This window comes from Oncorhynchus keta, chromosome 9 (assembly GCF_023373465.1).
Source record: "Oncorhynchus keta strain PuntledgeMale-10-30-2019 chromosome 9, Oket_V2, whole genome shotgun sequence".
Lineage (NCBI taxonomy): Eukaryota > Metazoa > Chordata > Actinopteri > Salmoniformes > Salmonidae > Oncorhynchus > Oncorhynchus keta.
The window spans coordinates 9,367,366-9,390,023 of record NC_068429.1 but is presented as its reverse complement, the minus strand read 5'-3'; the positions used below and the strand labels follow the sequence as shown (position 1 = coordinate 9,390,023).

Sequence of the window (22,658 nt, the reverse complement as noted above, 5' to 3'; positions counted from 1 at the left end):
AGTGGTGAGCAGACAGTACTATGGTGAGTAGACAGTACTATGGTGAGTAGACAGTACTGATCAGACAGTACTATGGTGATCAGACAGTACAGTGGTGAGCAGACAGTACTATGGTAGGCAGACAGTACTATGCAATAGGGGCAGCCTAGTGGTTAGAGTGTGGGGCCAGTAACTGAAGGGTTGCTGGATTGAATCCCCGAGCAGATAAGGTAAAAATCTGTCATTCTACCCCTGAACAAGGCAGTTAACCCAATGCTCCCCGGTAGCCCGTCATTGTAAATAAGAATTTGTTCATAACTAACTTGCCTAGTTTAATAAAGGTTAAAAATAAATAAATACATGTATAAAAAAATATGTAGCTGGAGAGCAGATTCTTTTGACCAAGAGCCAGCAGTTCACAGATGGGCCATCCGTGTGTCAGAGAGGATGATGGGTGTGTGCTGGGGCTTGGGCCACGACCTACTCTGGGAGCGTGGAAACATCCTTACAACGCCAGAGCAACATATTACTTTGTTTCTCTCGCTCGCTCTCTGTCTGCCTGTCTGTCTGTCTGTCTGCCTTTCTCTCTCTCTGCCTTTCCCTCTCACTCTCTGTCTGCCTTTCTCTCTGTCTGCCTCTCTCTCTCTGTCTGCCTCTCGCTCTCTCTGTCTGCCTCTCTCTCTCTCTCTCTCTCTCTCTCTCTCTCTCTCTCTCTCTCCCCCTCTCTCTTCCCCTCTCTCTCTCTCTCTCTCTCTCTCTCTCTCTTTCTCTCTCTCTATCTCTCTCTCTCTCTTCTTCTCTCTCTCTTCTTTCTCTCCCGTCCCCTCTCTCCCTTTCTCTCTCTCTTCTCTCTCTCGTCCCCTTTCTCCCTTTCTCTCTCTCTCTCTCTTCCCCTCTCTCTCTCTCTCTCTCTCTCTCTCTCTCTCTCTCTCTCTCTCTCTCTCTCTCTCTCCTCTCTCTCTTCCCCTCTCTCTCTCTCTCTTCCCCTCTCTCTTCCCCTCTCTCTCGTCCCCTCTCTCTCTCTCTCTCTCTCTCGCTTCTCTTCCCCTCTCTCTCTTTCTCTCTCTCTCTCTCTCTCTCTCTTTTTCATCTCTCTCCAGCCCAGATAGCAGAAAATAATCCCCGCAAATCATCCCTGTGTTTTCTGAAATATTCCCCAGTTGTCTATTTTTCTACCAGAGAAATAGGTTCTGGTCATGGGTTGATCGTCTGTCTACTGCAGGCACGTTCTCCTGCTCCTGGGAGTGCAGTCAACATAATGGAGGGTGGCTGTGGGGCTCCGCCGATAACAATGGGTCTGTGACCCAAATTGCACACTATTCCCTACACAGTGCACTACTTTTGACCAAAGTCCTATGGGCCCTGGTAAAAACAATTGTGCACTAAATAGAGAATAGGGCACCATTTTGGGTCAGTGATTTAAGTACCATTTTGGGTCAGTGATTTAAGCACCATTTATTTTCTTGCTGGACTTGACATTGAAGACTTTGTTTGGAAGGAGACATGGAATGTGTTGGGGAAACAGCTTGGAAAATGACTTTCTCTTTCTGCAATATGGAACATTTTTCACAATTTTGCTGTCCGAGAACTGTGACATCAGATCAGACGAACCTGCATCATCAGACATCAGAAAAATGTTGCGTGAGATGGCTACGAATAACACTTACAGAAATCTCCAGGACTTTGGGTTTTGTGTGCCATGAAGAGATGCAAAACTTCCAGCTTTATTTACAACTATATTGTGTACATCTACCATTGAGTTACTGAACATGTAGAACACACTGGAACCTAACTAGTCCCCTGTCACATGACTGGTGTACCTGACAAGTCCCATGCCACATGATATGTAGTTTCCTCTAGGTACAGATCTAGGATCAGCTTCCCCTGCCCCAATCCAAACCTTAACCATTAGTGGGGATACACACTGACCCAAGATCAGCGTCTAGGGGCAACTTCACATGACTGGTGTACCTGAAAAGTCCCCTGTCACATGACTGGTGTACCTGAAAAGTCCCCTGTCACATGACTGGTGTACCTGACATGTCCCGTTGGCACAGAGGCCTGACTCCTGAGAGCCGCAGGAGGTTCCATCCAGCACCTTCTCAGCCAAAAGACGGGGTTGTTCTTTCCCTGTGGAGGAACAGAACAGTGTACAGGGCCTCTCTGGAAGAGAGAGAGGGGAGGGGAGGAGAGAGAGGAGGAGGAAGTGAGGAGAGCGAGGAGGAGAGAGGATATGGGGAGGAGAAGAGTAGACAAGTAAGAGGGGATAGGAGGTGGGGGTTGGGGAGAGTAGAGAAGAGAGGGTGCCATTTAATGTAAAGTAGGTTACCATATAGAGAATAGGGTGCCATTTAATGTAAAGTAGTGCACCATATAGAGAATAGCGTGCCATTTAATGTAAAGTAAATCACCATATAGAGAATAGGGTGCCATTTAATGTAAAGTAAATCACCATATAGAGAATAGGGTGCCATTTAATGTAAAGTAGGTTACCATATAGAGAATAGGGTGCCATTTAATGTAAAGTAGGTTACCATATAGAGAATAGGGTGCCATTTAATGTAAAGTAGGTTACCATATAGAGAATAGGGTGCCATTTAATGTAAAGTAGTGCACCATATAGAGAATAGGGTGCCATTTAATGTAAAGTAGAGCACCATATATAGAATAGGGTGCCATTTAATGTAAAGTAGAGCACCATATAGAGAATAGGGTGCCATTTAATGTAAAGTAAATCACCATATATAGAATAGGGTGCCATTTAATGTAAAGTAGTGCACCATATAGAGAATAGGGTGCCATTTAATGTAAAGTAAATCACCATATAGAGAATAGGGTGCCATTTAATGTAAAGTAGTGCACCATATAGAAATAGGGTGCCATTTAATGTAAAGTAGTGCACCATATAGAGAATAGGGTGCCATTTAATGTAAAGTAGTGCACCATATAGAGAATAGGGTGCCATTTAATGTAAAGTAGTGCACCATATAGAGAATAGGGTGCCATTTAATGTAAAGTAGTGCACCATATAGAGAATAGGGTGCCATTTAATGTAAAGTAAATCACCATATAGAGAATAGCGTGCCATTTAATGTAAAGTAGATCACCATATAGAGAATAGCGTGCCATTTAATGTAAAGTAGTGCACCATATAGAAAATAGGGTGCCATTTAATGTAAAGTAGTGCACCATATAGAGAATAGGGTGCCATTTAATGTAAAGTAAATCACCATATAGAGAATAGGGTGCCATTTAATGTAAAGTAGTGCACCATATAGAGAATAGGGTGCCATTTAATGTAAAGTAAATCACCATATAGAGAATAGGGTGCCATTTAATGTAAAGTAGTGCACCATATAGAGAATAGGGTGCCATTTAATGTAAAGTAGTGCACCATATAGAGAATAGGTTGCCATTTAATGTAAAGTAAATCACCATATAGAGAATAGGGTGCCATTTAATGTCAAGTAGTGCACCATATAGAGAATAGGGTGCCATTTAATGTAAAGTAGTGCACCATATAGAGAATAGGGTGCCATTTAATGTAAAGTAAATCACCATATAGAGAATAGGGTGCCATTTAATGTCAAGTAGTGCACCATATAGAGAATAGGGTGCCATTTAATGTAAAGTAGTGCACCATATAGAGAATAGGGTGCCATTTAATGTAAAGTAAATCACCATATAGAGAATAGCGTGCCATTTAATGTAAAGTAGTGCACCATATAGAGAATAGGGTGCCATTTAATGTAAAGTAGTGCACCATATAGGGAATAGGGTTCCATTTAATGTAAAGTAGGTCACCATATAGAGAATATCCTATCCTATAATTTCTGAACCTATCAGATCCTATCCTTTCATATCATATTACCATGCTCTATCAGTTTGACCGCTACATCACCCCATCATTACCCATACACAACCCCTACATAACCCCATCATTACCCATACACAGCCCCTACATAACCCCATCATTACCCATACACAACCCCCACATAACCCCATCATTACCCATACACAACCCCTACATCACCCCATCATTACCCATACACAACCCCTACATAACCCCATCATTACCCATACACAACCCCTACATCACCCCATCATTACCCATACACAACCCCTACATCCCCCCATCATTACCCATACACAACCCCTACATCACCCCATCATTACCCATACACAACCCCTACATCACCCCATCATTACCCATACACAACCCCTACATCCCCCATCATTACCCATACACAACCCCTACATCACCCCATCATTACCCATACACAACCCCTACATCACCCCATCATTACCCATACACAACCCCTACATCACCCCATCATTACCCATACACAACCCCTACATCACCCCATCATTACCCATACACAACCCCTACATCACCCCATCATTACCCATACACAACCCCTACATCACCCCATCATTACCCATACACAACCCCTACATCACCCCATCATTACCCATACACAACCCCTACATCACCCCATCATTACCCATACACAACCCCTACATCACCCCATCATTACCCATACACAACCCCTACATCACCCCATCATTACCCATACACAACCCCTACATCACCCCATCATTACCCATACACAACCCCTACATCACCCCACCATTACCCATACACAACCCCTACATCACCCCAACATTACCCATACACAACCCCTACATCAACCCATCATTACCCATACACAACCCCTACATGACCTCATCTTGAGGTTCATGCCCGATACCATATCTATTAGCTTTGAACTACTACACTCAGGAAAGAAATGTACTATCTAGAACCTAAAAGGGTTCTTCGGCTGTCCCCTTTGAAGAACCCTTTTTGGTTCCAGGTAGAACCCTTTTGGCTTCAATGTAGAACCCTTTTGGTTCCATGTAGAACCCATTGGAACTCTTTTTTTTCCTAAGAGTGTACCACAGATATTTGTGTTAAGAGCATGGTGATATGATATCACATGCCTTATGTTCATGACCGTTACACGACCCCATTGTGACCTTCATGACAACCAGCTAAAAATAGGTTCAACCCAGACGTCCACCCAGACATGTCAGAAAGTTATTTTACAGGTCAGACACGCCAGAGATCGAAGGGTTAAAAGCAGCGTGTGGCTGCAATGTGTTAGCTATCACCTCCTGGGTGATGACAAACATTGTTATGGCTGTTTGGACCGTATCCACATGTAGAATCGTTGGAAAATGAACAGAAATTGACGGTTGATATTCAAGAGGCGATAGGACGGCCAACTGCAGCTTTCAGCCGTTCGTCTCCACGGCGTCTGAGCTCACGCAGCTCGGTTATCTCCGAGGTTTAAACACACGGACTAAATGTTGGAGAATAATACAACTGGATTGGATGCACCATGTATAAAAAACATTTGGTGACACTTTCTGTTTTCTATGGATATCTTCTTCATGGTGTTTTAGAAGCACATTTATACATTTTACATTTACATTATAATTCATGAAGTAAGACGCAAATTTGATTTTTCACAGACAGTCTTTGGTCAATGTGCAAAGACTGATTTCTATTCTGAGAAACCTAAAATACTAAACATTGTATTGACATTTATAGGTTACATCAGGGCTCTCCCGGAGATCTACCATCCTGTAGGTTTTCACTCCAACCCCAATCTGGTGCACATGATTCTAATAATTAGCTGGTTGATAAGTTGAATCAAGTTAGTTACAATTGGAGTTGGAGCGAAAACCAACAGGAGAGTAGCTCTTCGGGAACAGGGTGTGAGAGCCTTGGGTTACACAATACCTTTAGATGCTGGACTGACTCCATACTAAGATATCTATAGGACTAGGAGGGCCTACTGTGCAGCCTGCATGCAGCAAGTGAGTATATGTTTTTGAAACAAGATAAATATGCAGTGTTTAAAGGGGCAATCTCCTCAATGGTTAGTCCTTGTATCCATGTCACGCACTGATCTGTTTCACCTGTGTTTGTACTTGTCTTCACCCCTCTCCAGCTGTTGCCCATCTTCCCCATTATTGTCACGGCCCTCGTCGGAATGAGGATCGGACCAAAGAGCAGCGTGGTAAGTGTTCATGATTTTTATTGATCAAAACACTCAAAACAAAAAAACAAAATAACAAAGAGAAAAACTAACAGTTCTGTAAGGCAAAAAAACTATACAGAAAACAACTACCCACAAAACACAGGTGGGAAAAAGGCTGCCTAAGTATGATTCCCAATCAGAGACAACGATAGACTCTGATTGGGAACCACACTCCGCAAAAAACAAAGAAATAGAAAACATAAAAATAAAGAAACTAGAATGCCCACCCTAGTCACACCCTGACCTAACCAAAATAGAGAATAAAAGCCTCTCTATGGCCAGGGCGTGACAGTACGGTCCGGGTGGGCATGTCTTCAGGGCTCCGGTGCGGGACGTAGACCCCCCTCCGCCCGCAGATCCCTTCGCTTTGGTGGCGGCCCTAGTGCATGGCCCTTCACTGGAGAAACCGGGCCGCAGATCATCGCCGGAGGAAACCGACCATCGATCATCGCCGGAGGCTCCGGACTGGGGACCGTCGCTGGAGGCTCCGGACTGCGGATCTACGTTGGAGGCTTCGTGCCATGGATCCTCACTGGAGGCTTCGGGCCATGGATCATCACTGGAGGCTCCGTGCCATGGATCATCACTCGAAGCTTCCTACGTGGAGCCGGAACAGGTCTCACCGGACTGAGGAGGCGTACTGGCAGCCTAGTGAGTGGAGCTACCACAACACGTCCTGGCTGGATACCCACTCTAGCTCGGTGAGTGTGGAGAGCTGGCACAGGACGCACTGGGCTATGACGGCGCACTGGAGGCATAGTGCGTAGGGCCAGCGCAGGACACACTGGACCGTGGAGGCACACTGGGGGCATAGTGCGTAGAGCATAGTGCGTAGAGCCAGCGCAGGACACACTGGACCGTGGAGGCGCACTGGGGGCATAGTGCGTAGAGCATAGTGCGTAGGGCCAGCGCAGGACACACTGGACCGTGGAGGCGCACTGGGGGCATAGTGCGTAGAGCATAGTGCGTAGAGCCAGCGCAGGACACACTGGACCGTGGAGGCCCACCGGAGGTCTGGAGCACAGAGCTGGCACAACTCGTCCTGGCTGGATAGTGTGGGGAGCTGGAACATGCCGCACTGGGCTTAGCTGGTCAAACCGGGGACACCGTGCGTAGAGTTGGCGCAGGACCTCTTCCTGCCCTGAAACTGCCTGCCGTTGTGTACCTTTTGACTCTGATCTGTATTACTGACCTCTGACCCTTGACCTGTTGTTTTGCCTGCCCCATTCTAGTAATACACCTTTGTTACTTCGACACTGTCTGCATCTGGCTCTTCCCTAAAACGTGATACCTTAGCAATGTCTATGAATTTGAAAGTGGTAAAAAAAAAAATGTCCAGAATCAAATTCCCAATTCTTTACCATTCTCAGATGTCCAATGTGTTGTTGTTGTTTGAACTGCAGATTGCTCTTTTAAAAGCTCACGTGGAGTCTGGAATCTTAATGATGCTTTAAACAGAACACCGCTGGAGGAGGGCCAGCTGCTTTCCTCATAAACCCTACACACTCTCTTACATCCTTATCTCGTCACATGTCAAAATGTTTATGCCAGCGATATGTTTAAAAAGCCAGCGATATGTTTAAAAAGCCACCCGCCTTCGTTTTGGTCTAGCTCGGTTGAGCAGGGGGCCAAGATGTAACTAATTGCGGCGTCGCGAAGCATCTTCCAGACGCATTCATCTCTTACAGTGTTTGACGAGGCTACGTTGTAAACATTCAATCCCCATCTTTGAACACTTAAGCGTGCGTACATGCGGCCCGACAGGTTTATACTGATTTGTGCAATATGCCAGGACTTGGCACCGAGCGCACACTTGGTCTGCATCCCAAATGGGCCCATAGGGTTCTGGTCAAAAGTAGTGCACTATATAGGGAATAGGGTGGCGTTTGAGACACAGACTTGAGGTCAGAGCTATGCAAGCAGCCTTCCAGCAGCAGCATCGTGTTGTACACATGGGATGTCCAACACTCGCTATCTCCCAAATCTCACAGTGAAAGCCAATTTTTACCCCTCTCTGCTCCAAATATGGAGGAATGTGGGATTGGGAGCATCGGGAGCCAGTCTAAATACCTGTTACTTATCAAAGATGGTTTTGATCATCTATATCAACCATGAGTGCATTTGAGGAATGCATTGTATCCGCAAGCTATAATTTAAAGTTTAGTCATTTAGCAGATGTTCTTATCCAGAGAGACTTACAGGAACAATTAGGGTTTAGTGCCTTGCTCAAGGGCATATCGACAGATTCTTCACCAATCAGCTCAGAGAGAGAGAGAGAGAGAGAGAGAGAGAGAGAGAGAGAGAGAGAGAGAGAGAGAGAGAGAGAGAGAGTAAGAGAGAGAGCGAGAGCGAGAGAGAGAGAGAGAGGCCTCAGACCAGGCTCTCAAGAGAAGACAGGCTATGTGCTCACTGCCCACAAAATGAGGTGGAAACTGAGCTGCACTTCCTAACCTCCTGCCAAATGTATGACCATATTAGAGACACATTTTTCCCTCAGATTACACAGACCCACAAAGAATTTGAAAATAAATCTAATTTTGATAAACTCCCATATCTATTAGGTGAAATACCTTAGTGTGCCATCACAGCAGCAAGATTTGTGACTTGTTGCCACAAGCAAATGGCAACCAGTGAAGAACAAACACCATTGTAAATATAACCCATATTTATGTTTATTTATGTTTATGTTTATTTATTTTGTACTTTAACTATTGCAGATCATTACAACACTGTATGTATAAATAATGACATTTGAAATGTCTTTATTCTTCTGGAACTTTTGTAAGTGAACATATGTTTCCCATGCCAATAAAGCCCATTAAATTGAAATTGAATTGAGAGAGGGACATAGAGACAGACAGAGTGAGAGACAGATAGATAGATAGGAAGAGAGAAATAGAGAGGGAGAGAAGGAGAGAGAGACCCCTTGCCTGATGAAAGGAGCTTTGTGCTCCAGCAGGCAGAGCGTCTGTGCAGTGAAGTAATCTAGTGATGTCATCTAGTGATGTCATCCAGAGATGTCATCCAGTGATGTCATCTAGTGAAGTCATCTAGTGAGATCATATAGTGAAGTCATCTAGTGATGTCATCTAGTGAAGTCATCTAGTGATGTCATCTAGTGAAGTCATCTAGTGAAGTCATCTAGTGATTTCATCTAGTGATGTCATCTAGTGATGTCATCCAGAGATGTCATCCAGTGATGTCATCTAGTGAAGTCATCTAGTGAGGTCATATAGTGAAGTCATCTAGTGATGTCATCTAGTGAAGTCATCTAGTGAAGTCCTCTAGTGAAGTCATCTAGTGATGTCATCTAGTGAAGTCATCTATTTATGTCATTTAGTGAAGTCATCTAGTGATGTCATCCAGAGCAGAGAGAGAGAGAGAGAGCCACTGGAGAGCCTGTTTGTCAGAACCCAGGTCCAATTACTGTAGCCTGGGGGTGCCGCTAACATGGGCCTCACACACACACACACACACACACACACACACACACACACACACACACACACACACACACACACACACACACACACACACACACACACACACACACACACACACACACACACACAGGTACACGCACACACACACACACACAGGTACACGCACCAGCACGCTCAAACACACACAGACCGGTTTGGCTCCCAACTCTACTCCAGCAGGCACAATTAGACCAAGAAAGAGGCTTGAGCAAAGCAAGATATTAGAGTTTGAGAGTTAGTGTCTAAGAGAGAGTTTGGTGGTTTAGAGAACTGCACTGCAGTAATTGTGAATAGTGTACAGTAAAACTTCAATTAAACGCAGTCTCAAAAAAGCTGCCTGTCCCTTTTAATAGCCGGGCATCAGCATTTCAGCAAATAAATGTTTCAAATAAATGCAGGTGTGAACTTCAGTGAGTTTCGTAGGGCAAAATAAGATAAAGGAGAACATCATCATTATCATGGACGAGACAGCAGTGTGGTTTGACATGACATGGTCGCCTCAATGAGGCGCCACAAGGCGCAAGGAGTGAGACAACGGTGCTGAAATGCGAAATCGGAGGTGTATGCTAGGCAGCCTTTGCAATGGATTTGTTTTGTTATACAGTCTATGATCTAGATATATACCATCATCCATGACGGAGTGCCAGTGCAGGGAGGGGCGATTGAAGGTCTGGCATTGTTGGTCTCTGAAGCTGGGGCTCCCAGCAGGGCAGGGTAGGTTCTCACACAGCCTGTACTGCATCCTGGAGCCGACACAGTCCCGGCTTTTCCCACTGGTCCCAACAGAGACAATACAAAACAAAATGCATGGAATGAAGGTCAAGATCAAATAAGTAAAGCTCCTGTACCCTAGCGGATAAGGTGCGTTAGACCAGTAACTGAAAGGTTGCTGGTTCTAATCCTCAAGCCAAACAGGGTGAAAAATCTGTCCATGTGCCATTCAGCACTGAATCCCAATTACTCTGGATAAGAGTGTTTGCTAAATGACTAAAATGTACTCAAAGATGTAAAGTACCCGGGACTCTACTCAGAGACAGTCATTACAGTGTAAAGTACCTGGGACTCTACTCAGAGAGACAGTCAATTACAGTGTAAAGTACCTGGGACTCTACTCAGAGAGACAGTCAATTACAGTGTAAAGTACCTGGGACTCTACTCAGAGAGACAGTCAATTACAGTGTAAAGTACCTGGGACTCTACTCAGAGAGACAGTCATTACAGTGTAAAGTACCTGGGACTCTACTCAGAGAGACAGTCATTACAGTGTAAAGTACCTGGGACTCTACTCAGAGAGACAGTCGTTACAGTGTAAAGTACCTGGGACTCTACTCAGAGAGACAGTCAATTACAGTGTAAAGTACCTGGGACTCTACTCAGACAGACAGTCATTACAGTGTAAAGTACCTGGGACTCTCACACTTGCGCTGGCGTCCACTGATGCCAGTGCTGCAGGTTGGACTGCAGGTTCCCCAGGACCCCCAGGTGCTCCACTCTCCCATGGCTTGCTCCACTGGCACCGCTCTGCTCACACACTCCCCAGCACGACACCACTGTATGAGTACAACACACACACACACACACACACACACACACACACACACACACACACACACACACACACACACACACACACACACACACACACACACACACACACACACACACACACACACACACACACACACACACACTTGAATAAATCACACAGTGTCCAAACCTACAACCCTGTCCAATGACATCATCAAACCCCACTACTGAACAACTGTGAACGCAAACACTCCTGAACCCGACACTAATACAAAACAACGCTGCACTCACAGTGTAACTCGGCCTTGCCGTTGACGTGCTGCTGATTATGTGGCGGCTGATGTGTTGAGCTATGTAAACAGAGGATTCAGGGTCTGATTGAACACTGGCAATCTCCCTTACTCTGGTTTGTGCTCATCATCATTACTATTGACACTGCTGCTGACAGGATGGAGCTCTTTAACGTCAACTTTTCCCTGACACAACCCCACCCATTACAAGATACCTGAAATAATTCAAACACTGCCCAAGAAGTGAGATCTCACTATTTAATACGTCCTGTCCCCTCTGATGACACGTAACATTCTCCAGAGTTCACTGGCCTTATTCAAAGACCCCCCAGAAGGTTTCCCAACGTACAATTAGGTGATCAACGAAAGCATATTTCTACAAGAGACTGCACTTGCATTTCTACATGGGCTGTTACAGATTATAAACAGTGCATCTAAGGACAAAGTCTCAATAGACTCCCTTCTGTACTTCACTACACTAATACCTAATACCTCAACCGTGGAGTACATACAACACGTTCCTGGTGGCGTTACTAGCAGGGTTTACGATGGTCGGGCTCCGCGCGGTGCTCTGCATCATGTTGCCTGTCAGCGTGGAAACACAAAGGGACTTGGAGACGGTCTGAAGCGGGGCCAGGGGTTTGCCGTGAGCGGCCACAGCTGGCCCCTTCCCTTGGCCCACAGGCTGTTTCTCATCTCGCTGTTTATAATATATCTCAGAGAGGATGGCTCTCTCCTTCTCTTGTCTCTCTCCCTCTCTCTCTTCTCTTCTCTCTCTCGCTCATTCACGCTCTCTCGCTTTCCCTCCCCCTCTCTCTCTCCCTCGCTCGCTCTTTCCCTCTCTCTCGCTCTTCTCTCTCTCGCTCGCTCTTTCACGCTCTCTCGCTTTCCCTCCCCCTCTCTCTTCTCTCTCGCTCGCTCTTTCCCTCTCTCTCTCTCTCTCTCTCTCTCTCTCTCCCTCACTCGCTATTTTTTCTCTTGTAGCAACGGCTGCTTGCTTGGGCTCGTGTGGAAAAGATGATTTCATATTAGTGAGGCTGGTATTGAGGGACCATATCGTGTTGATTGGCTGATTTTAAGATTATGAAAATGTGATGAATTAATAAAGGCATTGGTTTACGTCCCAAATAGCACCCTATTCCCTAGATAGTCCACTACTTTTGAACACGTCCCATAAGGCTCTGGTCAAATGTAGTGCACTATATTCAGAAGAGATGTAAGCGTAATTTGGGATGCGGACACAGAGGTAGAAAGGGATGCAATAGAGTCTACCCTGAAAAATAATCAAATAAAAAAAATGGTCTGAAAAGCTGTATGCTGTAATTATAAAGTGAAGTTGTTTCGATATAACAATGGCACAAAACGTCTCAAATAGCACCCGATATAAAAAAAATAGTACACTATACTATTTGGTATAATTTGGGACGCACATTTAGTTTTTGTAATAAAACTTGAATGAAGTCATGTGAAATAGAGCAGTGTCCACAAATGACAGAAGTCCTCCACACGTTCTACACAAATCCATGTTCTGTATCGTAATACATTGCTGTGGTTCTACCTACCTTTCCTGGGTCACACTCTGTGCCATCCATGGGTGGGTCCAGTTTGGTTTTACAGTCCTTCTCTCCATCCACCCGGCACCACAGCCCTGAACACATCACATACTGAAACACGTACACACACACACACACGCACGCACACACAGACACACACAAGCACACGCACACACGCACGCACACGCAGACACACACACACTCACACACGCGCACACGCGCACACACACACAGAGAAATAAAGTTTATTGACATACATTTTTATGATGCAGTCTATGTTTATTTACTTGAATCACTGTTAAAAAAATGTTATATGCGGTTTACGAAGGACACGCTGAATAAAAACAGTTTTCAATGCATAATGGAAATCGGTGTTCTTATTGGAAAAATAAAATAAAATAACAATATTGGCACTCACTACTACTCTTCACAATGATGTCCATTCCATCAAATCAAATCAAACTTTATTAGTCACATGCTTCGAATACAACAAGTGTAGAACCTTACCGTGAAATGCTTACTTACAAGCCCTTAACCAACAGTGCAGTTCAAGAAGAGTTTAAGAAAATATTTACCAAATAAACTGAAGTAAAAAGTAACACAGTAAAATAACAACAATGAGGCTATATACAGGGGGTACCGGTGCCGAGTCGGTGTGCGGGGGTACAGGTTAGTTGAGGTATTTTGTACATATAGGTAGGGGTGAAGTGACTATATGCATGGATAATAAACAGCGAGTAGCAGCAGTGAACTTTACAAATGGGGGAGACAATGTAATAGTCTGGTGGCCATTTGATTAGTTGTTCAGCAGTCTTATGGCCTGGGGGTAGAAGTTGTTCAGCAGTCTTATGGCTTGGGGGTAGAAGCTGTTCAGCAGTCTTATGGCTTGGGGGTAGAAGTTGTTCAGCAGTCTTATGGCCTGGGGGTAGAAGTTGTTCAGCAGTCTTATGGCCTGGGGGTAGAAGTTGTTCAGCAGTCTTATGGCCTGGGGGTAGAAGTTGTTCAGCAGTCTTATGGCCTGGGGGTAGAAGTTGTTCAGCAGTCTTATGGCTTGGGGGTAGAAGTTGTTCAGCAGTCTTATGGCCTGGGGGTAGAAGTTGTTCAGCAGTCTTATGGCTTGGGGGTAGAAGTTGTTCAGCAGTCTTATGGCCTGGGGGTAGAAGTTGTTCAGCAGTCTTATGGCCTGGGGGAAGCTGTTCAGCAGTCTGATGGTTTGTTGTTCAGCAGTCTTATGGCTTGGGGGTAGAAGTTGTTCAGCAGTCTGATGGCTTGGGGGTAGAAGCTGTTCAGCAGTTTTATGGCTTGGGGGTAGAAGCTGTTCAGCAGTCTTATGGCCTGGGGGTAGAAGCTGTTCAGCAGTCTTATGGCTTGGGGGTAGAAGCTGTTCAGCAGTCTTATGGCTTGGGGGTAGAAGCTGTTCAGCAGTCTTATGGCTTTGGGGTAGAAGCTGTTCAGGATCTTATGGCTTGGGGGTAGAAGCTGTTCAGCAGTCTTATGGCCTGGGGGTAGAAGCTGTTAAGGAGCCTTTTGGTCCTAGACTTGGCGCTCCGGTACCGCTTGCCGTGCCGAGAACAGTCTAGGACTTGGGTGACTGGAGTCTCTAACAATTTTATGGGCTTTCCTCTGACCCCGAATATTATAGGTTCTGGATTGCAGGAAGCTTGACCCAGGGATGTACTGGGCTTTACGCACTACCCTCTGTAGCGTCTTACGGTCGGATGCCGAGCAGTTGCCATACCACGCGGTGATGCAACCAGTCAGGATGCTCTCGATGGTGTAGCTGTAGAACTTTTTGAGCATCTGGGGACCCATGCCAAATCTTTCCAGTCTCCTGAGGGGGGGAACATGTTTTCTTCTACCCTCTTCACGACTGTCTTGGTATGTTTGGACCATAATAAATCATTGGTGACGTGGACACCAAGGAACCTCTGTGCTTTAGGTTTCAGACCCCTACTAAACTTAATGTCACTAATCTCTCCTGAACAGATGCTGTACGTGAACTGAAGAATCTGTCTCAACGGGATGGAATGCGTCGGATAATGACCAAACAGTAGTCCCGGTGCTTGGGTTTTCATCACTGATGACTCGAAATCATTGGCCACTTTAATAAATGGATCACTAATCACTTTAATAATGTCACTTTAATAATGTTTACATATCTTACATTACTCATCTCATATGTATATACTGTATTTTATACCATATATTGCTTCTGGCTTATCACTTATCCATATATGTATCTGTATATATATATATATATATGTGTACATACTCTTATTCCATCCCTTTAGATCTGTGTGCATTAGGTAGTTGTTGTGGAATTGTTAGATTACTTGTTGAATATTACTGCACTGTCGGGAACTAGAAGCACAAGCATTTTGCTTCATTCCCATTAACATCTGCTAACCATGTGTATGTGACCATTAACATCTGCTAACCATGTGTATGTGACCATTAACATCTGCTAACCATGTGTATGTGACCAATAACATCTGCTAACCATGTGTATGTGACCATTAACATCTGCTAACCATGTGTATGTGACCAATCCAATTTGATTTGAATTGATTATTGGATGTATCAGGATTGGGCGAAGGTCACAGATTATTTAGATGTATCAGGATTGGGCGAAGGTCACAGATTATTTAGATGTATCAGGATTGGGCGAAGGTGGTGACCATTAACATCTGCTTTGCATGTGGGGTGACCAATAAGCTGAAGGGACCATTAACATCTGCTAACCATGTGTATGTGAACATCCAGAACTAAATCTGCAGATGAACTATGTGACCAAGATTTTAGTTCTGGGTTGACTGAGATTAACAAACTGTAAACCATATCAATGAAAAGCTATTTATATTGAGAGTTTGCAACCATGGTATGCAAGGTTGCAATAGAAAACCAATCATCAAGGAAAGAAGCATGTCTTTGACCATTAACATCTCTACATCTGCCCCAATCATTTAGATGCATGTCTTTCACCAAGCCTCTACATCTGCCCCAACCATTTAGGAGCATGTCTTTCACCGAAGCCTCTACATCTGCCCCAATACATTTAGAAGCATGTCTTTCACCGACCTCTACATCTGCCCCAATACATTTAGAAGCATGTCTTTCACCAACCTCTACATCTGCCCCAATACATTTAGAACATGTCTTTCACCAAAGCCTCTACATCTGCCCCAATACATTTAGATGCATGTCTTTCACCAAGCCTCTACATCTGCCCCAATACATTTAGAAGCATGTCTTTCACCGAAGCCTCTACATCTGCCCCAATACATTTAGATGCATGTCTTTCACCGAAGCCTCTACATCTGCCCCAATACATTTAGAAGCATGTCTTTCACCGAAGCCTCTACATCTGCCCCAATACATTTAGATGCATGTCTTTCACCGAAGCCTCTACATCTGCCCCAATACATTTAGAAGCATGTCTTTCACCGAAGCCTCTACATCTGTCAAAATACATTGAGAGGAAGTGAAGGGGGTGGTGTAAAGGAAACAGAAGGTTTAAGGGGCATATCAAGGCTTGGTCACAAATGGTCCCATATTCCCTATATTATAGTGCACTACTTTTGACCAGAACCCTAGTGGCCCCTTGTCAACAGTAGTGCACCATTTAGGGAATAGGGTGTAATGTTCACATGGTTGAAGGGTGTAGGGTTCATATGGTTAAAGGGTGTAGGGTTTACACAGTTAAAGGGTGTAGGGTTTATATGGTTAAAGGGTGTAGGGTTTACATGGTTAAAGGGTGTAGGGTTTACACAGTTAAAGGGTGTAGGGTTTACACAGTTAAAGGGTGTCGGTTTACATGGTTAAAGGGTGTAGGGTTTACACGGTTAAAGGGTTTAGGGATTACATGGTTAAAGGGTGTAGGGTTTACATGGTTAAAGGGTGTAGGGTTTATATGGTTAAAGGGTGTAGGGTTTACACAGTTAAAGGGTGTAGGGTTTACATGGTTAAAGGGTGTAGGGTTTACATGGTTAAAGGGTGTAGGGTTTACATGGTTAAAGGGTGTAGGGTTTACACAGTTAAAGGGTGTAGGGTTTACACGGTTAAAGGGTGTAGGGTTTACACGGTTAAAGGGTGTAGGGTTTACATGGTTAAAGGGTGTAGGGTTTACACAGTTAAAGGGTGTAGGGTTTACACAGTTAAAGGGTGTAGGGTTTACATGGTTAAAGGGTGTAGGGTTTACATGGTTAAAGGGTGTAGGGTTTACACGGTTAAAGGGTGTAGGGTTTACACAGTTAAAGGGTGTAGGGTTTACACAGTTAAAGGGTGTAGGGTTTACATGGTTAAAGGGTGTAGGGTCTACACGGTTAAAGGGTGTAGGGTTTACATGGTTAAAGGTGTAGGGTTTACACAGTTAAAGGGTGTAGGGTTTACACAGTTAAAGGGTGTAGGGTTTACACGGTTAAAGGGTGTAGGGTTTACATGGTTAAAGGGTGTAGGGTTTACACAGTTAAAGGGTGTAGGGTTTACATGGTTAAAGGGTGTAGGGTTTACACTGTTAAAGGGTGTAGGGTTTACACAGTTAAAGGGTGTAGGGTTTACACAGTTAAAGGGTGTAGGGTTTACACGGTTAAAGGGTGTAGGGTTTACATGGTTAAAGGGTGTAGGGTTTACACAGTTAAAGGGTGTAGGGTTTACACAGTTAAAGGGTGTAGGGTTTACACGGTTAAAGGGTGTAGGGTTTACATGGTTAAAGGGTGTAGGGTTTACACAGTTAAAGGGTGTAGGGTTTACATGGTTAAAGGGTGTAGGGTTTACACGGTTAAAGGGTGTAGGGTTTACACAGTTAAAGGGTGTAGGGTTTACACAGTTAAAGGGTGTAGGGTTTACACGGTTAAAGGGTGTAGGGTTTACACGGTTAAAGGGTGTAGGGTTTACACAGTTAAAGGGTGTAGGGTTTACACAGTTAAAGGGTGTAGGGTTTACACGGTTAAAAGGTGTAGGGTTTACACGGTTAAAGGGTGTAGGGTTTATATGGTTAAAGTGTGTAGGGTTTACACAGTTAAAGGGTGTAGGGTTTACATGGTTAAAGGGTGTAGGGTTTACACAGTTAAAGTGTGTAGGGTTTACACAGTTAAAGGGTGTAGGGTTTACATGGTTAAAGGGTGTACGGTTTACACAGTTAAAGGGTGTAGGACCCTGCCTCACACAGGAAGCGGCGCAGGTCCTAACCCAGGCACTTGTCATCTCCCGTCTGGACTACTGCAACTCGCTGTTGGCTGGGCTCCCTGCCTGTGCCATTAAACCCCTACAACTCATCCAGAACGCCGCAGCCCGTCTGGTGTTCAACCTTCCCAAGTTCTCTCACGTCACCCCGCTCCTCCGCTCTCTCCACTTGCTTCCAGTTGAAGCTCGCATCCGCTACAAGACCATGGTGCTTGCCTACGGAGCTGTGAGGGGAACGGCACCTCAGTACCTCCAGGCTCTGATCAGGCCCTACACCCAAACAAGGGCACTGCGTTCATCCACCTCTGGCCTGCTCGCCTCCCTACCACTGAGGAAGTACAGTTCCCGCTCAGCCCAGTCAAAACTGTTCGCTGCACTGGCCCCCCAATGGTGGAACAAACTCCCTCACGACGCCAGGACAGCGGAGTCAATCACCACCTTCCGGAGACACCTGAAACCCCACCTCTTTAAGGAATACCTAGGATAGGATAAGTAATCCTTCTCACCCCCCCATTAAGATTTAGATGCACTATTGTAAAGTGACTATTCTACTGGATGCCATAAGGTGAATGCACCAATTTGTAAGTCGCTTGGATAAGAGCGTCTGCTAAATGACTTAAATGTAAATGTAAATGTGTAGGGTTTACACGGTTAAAGGGTGTAGGGTTTACACAGTTAAAGGGTGTAGGGTTTACACAGTTAAATGGTGTAGGGATTACACAGTTAAAGGGTGTAGACTTTACACAGTTAAAGGGTGTAGACGTTTACACAGATAAAGGGTGTAGGGTTTACACAGTTAAAGGTTGTAGACTTTACACAGTTAAAGGGTGTAGGGTTTACATGGTTAAAGAGGCCAGATGCACCAAGTAACCACCTGTTGGGTGAAGGACCTCTAACCACATACAGGCTTTACTGTAGGCCCCTAAAACATATGTTTAAATGGGCAACCTGTGATTCAAACAACAACACAGTGAGCATCACGCCTACATGCATTTTCACTAATTACACAATCGCAACAAACTCAATGAGTAAAGAAAAGAAGGAAAACTGACCTCTTGTTTTCCATTAGCACCTGACAACAATAAAACAACACCTAACATTCTCAGTAAAAACCCTCATTGACCCATAAAAACACGTGCAGGCTCTAAATACAGCTTCACAAGCCCAACGGTGGATAAAAAGCTCACGTTCTCTTCAAACCGCTTGTACTCTGGTGGAAAAAATGCCATTTAGGGGTGGGTGTTTGGTTCGTAAACACAGAGGTTGCCATGGTTCCTGATAACACAGCTTAATTAATGGGTTGCTTTTTATGAGATTGCTGAGCCTCTGGGGTACAAATGGGGTCCACCACCGAGGCTGCGCCGCCATCTTATCGTGACAGGACGCGACGTGAGGAACCTCGATCGAATCTTTGGTAATTCTTTATTTAATTTATCTGTCATCCGTTTAAAAACGATTGTTGGTGATTTATGGTGAAGATTAAGGATTCACTCAGAGCGACTGGGTGGGGGGAGAGTTCATATGGTTCATATGTCTCAGGTTTTTTATGAATTAAAGCTTGAGTGGTTATCGAAACAGCAAAAACATTCCCCCCCGAGACCTCGGAGGAAGTGATTTGTAGGGTTCTCAGAGAGATAGAGATCTGTTCCGTTCGGAAAGGGGGATATGTTCTGGAACTGATGGATGTGGTTGATACCGGTGTCTCCATAGTAACATGGTGACAAACATACAGTGGCAACAGTGCAAAAATAATAATAATTGTATTTCAGTGAGTGTGCCATTGTAACGTAAGTAGGAATCGATGAAGTCAAGATCGCTTTGATTTCTTCTATGTAAGGAAGTCTATTTTAATTTGAGTCATTTTCTAGTTTTAGAAATATGACGTTGTTGTTGTTGTTGTTGTTGTTATCTTAGTAAGGGGAGAACTTCCGTACATAATCACAAATATTTGAATGCTCCTACTAACTGCACTAACTGTACTATGTGTGGCGTAAATTGAGTATATTGTATCCATATTGGTCATAGTATAGATATAGTTACTATGCCAAAAGGTTCCCGGATGTCGTACTACATTCGCCAAAATATGAAGTATATAAATATGAAGGCCATAATGCAATTCTTCAGAAAATGGGCGTGGCTTCACATTGTTTTCAGATTTGAAGAAAATGGGCGTGGCTTCATGGTGTTTTCAGATTTGAAGAAAATGGGCGTGGCTTCACATTGTTTTCAGATTTGAAGAAAATGGGCGTGGCTTCACGTTGTTTTCAGATTTGAAGAAAATGGCGGAAAATATGCAGCCGAAGTCCAACGAGAACGAATACAAATTCATTGCTTTAACAAATGATGACAAATGTTAAGAACATTTTGAACAATGTAATAAAGTAATGACTTTCAAATAAGTTACCTTACACATTACGTTGGCTGACAATTTGTTAGCTATGCTATCCTTACGAACCTCATAGCATATCATTACAGCAGTATGTACCAGATTGTTAGTTAGCTACCTAATGTTAGTTGTCTACTAATAACTGAAACTGATCTCTAACTAACTACCCAATGTTTATTGACTGGATTATTCCTGTCATTCTTAGCTAAGTGGTATTCTCATGTGTGTTCTCAATGGACATTCGGGTGCTTTCGTAAATTCGCTCTGGCTAGCTACTTCCGATTTCAGAGCACTCTCGAGCGCAGAATAACTGATGAATATATGCTCAACACCCGGTGAATATGGCCAGTGTCAGCGTAATTAAATTGTTGCCAGCAGCAGCACAGTTAGTCATCAACACTCTAGATAACATGAAAACTGCCTAACCAGCTCTGCTAAGGCGTGTAAAATGATCAGAGTGAGTTGTTCTCTAATTTGTGTCTGGAAGTAGCTAGCAAACTAGCCAACGTTAGCCAGTTAGCTTGGGTGCTTGACTGCCGTTGTGAGGCCAGAACACTCGGGTCAACTCTACTCCTCGGGCCAGAGTGTCCAGTGTGCGCTCTGAACGCTCCCAGATCGAAACGCTCTGAATTTATGAACCGACAATCTGACAACTCTCTGAGGTTATGAACGCCCAGAGCGGTCTCTGAGGGCCCGCTGGCACTCCAGATTGAATTTAAGAACACTCCCAAAGTCGTAAAAAGTCTAGCTAGTAATTGTTATGCTAACAAGCTAGTAAGAGGTTGCATACCAACAGCATCAACTTCCGGTAGACAGGCAAAGCTCTAGTACGCTCATCTGAAAGTATACCGTTTATTTACAGTACACTAAAATGAACTTATAGTATATAGCATGTAGTATATACTCATTAAGTATGTGGTATACAGTATGTTAGCATGGGTATTAGAACACAGCTCTTGTCTTTAATTGGGGGAAATATTCTCTGAACTCAAAACTAGGTACTGATCCCAACATGCTCTGTTCAGATGTAGGACGACCTCGCGACACATCACAGAGGTAACAGAGTATAAGTATATGTGCTTTTTGAGGCCTGGTGTGCTTGGTGTGCTGCAACCTCATGCAAACCAATGCACCTTCCCCATTGAAATACATTCAGTTGGCTCCACCATTTTACTCTGCGCTGCTCAGTGTGAATGCACCCTGAGAAAAGAAATGACGGCATTTCCGATGCAGTTCATGCCTTTTGTAATCGACTCCCATTTCCTAGTGCTTCACTCACCTGCATGTTTTGACAGTGGGAGGCGGTGGTTCCGAAGAGGATCTGACACTGTTCATCTGCCGTGTAAGTCATCCCTGGGTGTTTGAATGGCAGGATCACTGAGTTCAAGCTCAGCGGGTCGGTCTGGAGGAGACAACTACTGGCCTTGGACCTACGACACACACACGTGCATGCACACACATGCACACACACACACAGAAACGTTCTCTATTGAGTCACTCTCCACTAACCTGGCAAAGAAGTGACTTCCGATTGAGGGCATTTCACGTCACTATGGCAAATACTATTTGAACCCAGGTCTGGGTTCATAAACTGTCTCAGATTAGGAGTTCTGATCAAGGATCAGGTCCCCCTGTCGATATAATTTTATTCATTATGATCTAAAAGGCTAAACTGATTTGTGAATACGGGCCAAATTCCCAGCTACACTGGCTGTACTGTACTACTGTATTATGGTCAACTAATCATCCACAGCTTTCAGCTGTCTCATTCAACCCCTCATTCCTCCAGCAGGTTGGCATTCATTGTCAGGAATCTGAAATGAAGACTTAAAAATCAAATTTTCGTTTTCATGAATTTTTACAACATAGCCAATTTTGACTTTGCAGCTGGCCCGTCTATTGAAAATCGCTCAGTTCTGCCTCCAGGGCAAGATTCATGACAATAAATGTCAAGCTGCATTCCTCCACAGCATGACTCTTGTGGCTGTAGTTGATGTTATAAACAAGTCTTTAGACATACATGCATAACGTCACTGGGGAGAGGAGCGAAACCTTGCAGTATGCAGGGTGTCCTGTTCTCTGTGCAAATGGATGACACGTGATAGTGACAATGTACTTCAAATAACCCATATGAAAATAATAAATATATAAAACATTATTTTAATGTTTAA

General features: G+C 44.3%; 1 protein-coding gene across 2 annotated transcripts in view; it reads right to left on the bottom strand.

The window, feature by feature from the left end:
* LOC118375301 (A disintegrin and metalloproteinase with thrombospondin motifs 19-like) overlaps positions 1 to 22,658 on the bottom strand; it is a 144,179-nt gene that overhangs the window by 68,565 nt on the left and 52,956 nt on the right. For both annotated transcript variants that reach the window (XM_052525097.1, XM_052525098.1), the window contains exons 10-14: positions 21,767 to 21,917; positions 12,930 to 13,031; positions 10,955 to 11,100; positions 10,175 to 10,323; positions 2,015 to 2,142 (exon numbers count right to left, since the gene is read on the bottom strand). In XM_052525097.1, the coding sequence (XP_052381057.1) occupies positions 2,015 to 2,142; positions 10,175 to 10,323; positions 10,955 to 11,100; positions 12,930 to 13,031; positions 21,767 to 21,917 (676 nt within the window). The remainder of the gene's footprint in view (positions 1 to 2,014; positions 2,143 to 10,174; positions 10,324 to 10,954; positions 11,101 to 12,929; positions 13,032 to 21,766; positions 21,918 to 22,658) is intronic.